The sequence below is a fragment of the Bison bison genome, unplaced genomic scaffold, assembly GCF_000754665.1.
Source record: "Bison bison bison isolate TAMUID 2011002044 unplaced genomic scaffold, Bison_UMD1.0 scf7180017863711, whole genome shotgun sequence".
In the NCBI taxonomy this organism is placed as follows: Eukaryota; Metazoa; Chordata; class Mammalia; order Artiodactyla; family Bovidae; genus Bison; species Bison bison.
Window position 1 is genome coordinate 5,253 of NW_011494283.1, and position 2,446 is coordinate 7,698.

A 2,446-nucleotide genomic window follows, 5' to 3' on the forward strand; every position below is an offset into this window, starting at 1 on the left:
CCTTACTTTTTATTGCTTATAGCAAGTAACTAATATTTAGCCACATTATATTATTTTGATAGTCTTTGGGATTTTATATCACATATCTGAAACTCATAATATTTCATACTTTTTTCTATAGCTTTCTCTTTATATGGATAAATTTGAAGAATTCCAGACTACCATGGAAAAAAGCAATGAACTCTTTACAACCTTCAGGCAGGAAATGGAAAAGGTATTTACCTATTTTCAGTAGAATATCACTACTGAATTTGTAAGAGATTATTTTAAGCAGTTACTATTTGGACAGAGTTTACATTGGTCTGGTTATGATTTTAATTTTATCTTTTTAGATTCTCTCCTGACTTAGAAATTTTGCTTAGAAATTACCTCAAATACTCTTAAAAGTAGATTTTTATCCTGAGAACAAATTGTTCTTAAAAGTCAATTTTTAAAAAAGATGCTTCAGATGAGCACACCCAGTTCTTTCACAGAACATTTGTAAATTATTTTTTTAAAATTGAAGCCAAGGAAAGCAGTAATAGATGAACAATTTGCAACAGATTATTTATGTTTGCAATAGATTATTGCAATAGATTATTTATGAGGACCTAGCTGATGCCTAGAATGTTTTTAGTCTTAAATTTTATCTCTGTATGTATAATATAGAAGGACATCTCTGCAAAATTTAGAAAATAATTAAAATGTCATACAAAGAAGTTTTAGGTCATTCTAGTTCAAAATATGGCTAAAGGGTAGTTTTAAAGTATATAAGATATCTACCTTTTTCTCAAATTACTGAGATCTGTTAATTGCATGGTATAAATTGACTGGAGTAAGCTGTCTTCCACTTCCCCTTAAAATTGGGATTTTTTTTTTTTTAATGGAGAAAATGTAACAGTAGGGCATGACATTTTGTAAGCATTTGATAGATATTAGTCATGATTATTACTAAAGATTATTATTACTAAGAGTATTACTAAATCTTACAGGCATAGTGGTTTGGAGCACATACCTGTCAGTCATATTTCTTGTATCAGTAACTCTTACGTCATTTATGGTAGACCATAGAAAAGTTGTTTAACCTTTCTATGCCTTTTTATTCTTTTATTCTTAAAAATGAAAATTTTTGACTGTTGTATTTAGACAGTGCTTGGCCATGTTAAGTCCTGTTTACCACCTTGAGGTGTTTTTAAACTGAGTAATATGGAGAATTGAATGAGCAGTAGATGATTGTGCCTGACATACCTCTCAGTTGAGGCTCTGTTATGTGGACTCCAGCATATGTGTGCTCATCATGAAGGACAATTTTAAGACGGAGACTGTAATTTTGTTACCTCCTCGAGAATCCTCTGGACTGGAACACATTCCTCATCTGCTAGTGGCTGTAGAGGTCAGCATTCAAGCCATATACATAGATTTTCTCTGGTTTTGTGGATAATTAAAATGACAAGACAAAGGGCACTAGCTCTATCTTACCCCTGTTTCCCTCAACAATGCCAGATTCAGTATCTCTGTCTAGAACAGAGCTGATATAGTGAAATAATATTAGAAACAAAGGTGAATGACTAGCGTATCTAAATCTTATTCTGAACTTCTGAAAACTAAGATTTTGTAGTATCAGATCTTAGGTTTTTAAAGCATTGTATCTTTAACAAAATTTGAAATAAATTAGTCCTGTGAGTTTGTGAGGAGATTAAAAGTAAGAATTCAATAATTTAAATATTGGGATCACAAAGAATTAGACATGGCTTAGCAGCTCAACCACAACAACAAAAAAGAATCTCTATTCTTCTAAGAGTCCTTTACAACTTTAAGAGAAAGATGATCTCTTGCTGCCTCCCAACAGGAATGAATTGCACTCCAATCCTAACTTAGAGCTGAGAGTGTTGTATCGAAAGATCCATATTCTGCTGCTTTGTGAAATTGATAAAATGAAATTTCTTTTTTCTCATAATGTGCAACTCTCAACTTTGTTTCCTATTGCTCCACCAAAGGGGAGTTCTGCTGGCGACAAACTATCGCAGCCACTTTTATAAAGATATAATAGCTATCAACTACTTGATGGAAGTAACCTGCTGCATGATGTGAAGAACATTATAAAATGGTTTTGTGGTGACTCTAGCAGTTTAGAATTTAAATTTACAATTGTGTTGGTTCACAGATGACAAAGAAAATGAAAAACCTTGAAAAAGAAGTGATAATGTGGTGTACCAAATGGGAAAATAATAATAAAATACTTCTGGAAATGGCTGAAGAGGTGAGAAGGTTTACATGCTGCTGCTGCTGCTAAGTCACTTCAGTCGTGTCTGACTCTGTGCGACCCCATAGACGGCAGCCCACCAGGCTCCCCGTCCCTGGGATTCTCCAGGCAAGAACACTGGAGTGGGTTGCCATTTCCTTCTCCAGTGCATGAAAGTGGGAAGTGAAAGTGAAGTCGCTCAGTTGTGTTGGACTCTTTGTGACC

The 2,446-nt window shown here is 33.9% G+C and overlaps 1 protein-coding gene across 1 annotated transcript in view; it reads left to right on the plus strand.

Annotated features, from left to right (window-relative positions):
* The window catches only part of LOC104983980 (gamma-taxilin-like), a gene marked incomplete at its 5' end in the record, with an annotated part of 7,299 nt that overhangs the window by 3,687 nt on the left and 1,166 nt on the right, over positions 1 to 2,446 (plus strand). Inside the window, 2 exons of the mRNA XM_010833550.1 lie at positions 122 to 214; positions 2,144 to 2,239. Of these exons, the coding sequence (XP_010831852.1) occupies positions 122 to 214; positions 2,144 to 2,239 (189 nt within the window). The remainder of the gene's footprint in view (positions 1 to 121; positions 215 to 2,143; positions 2,240 to 2,446) is intronic.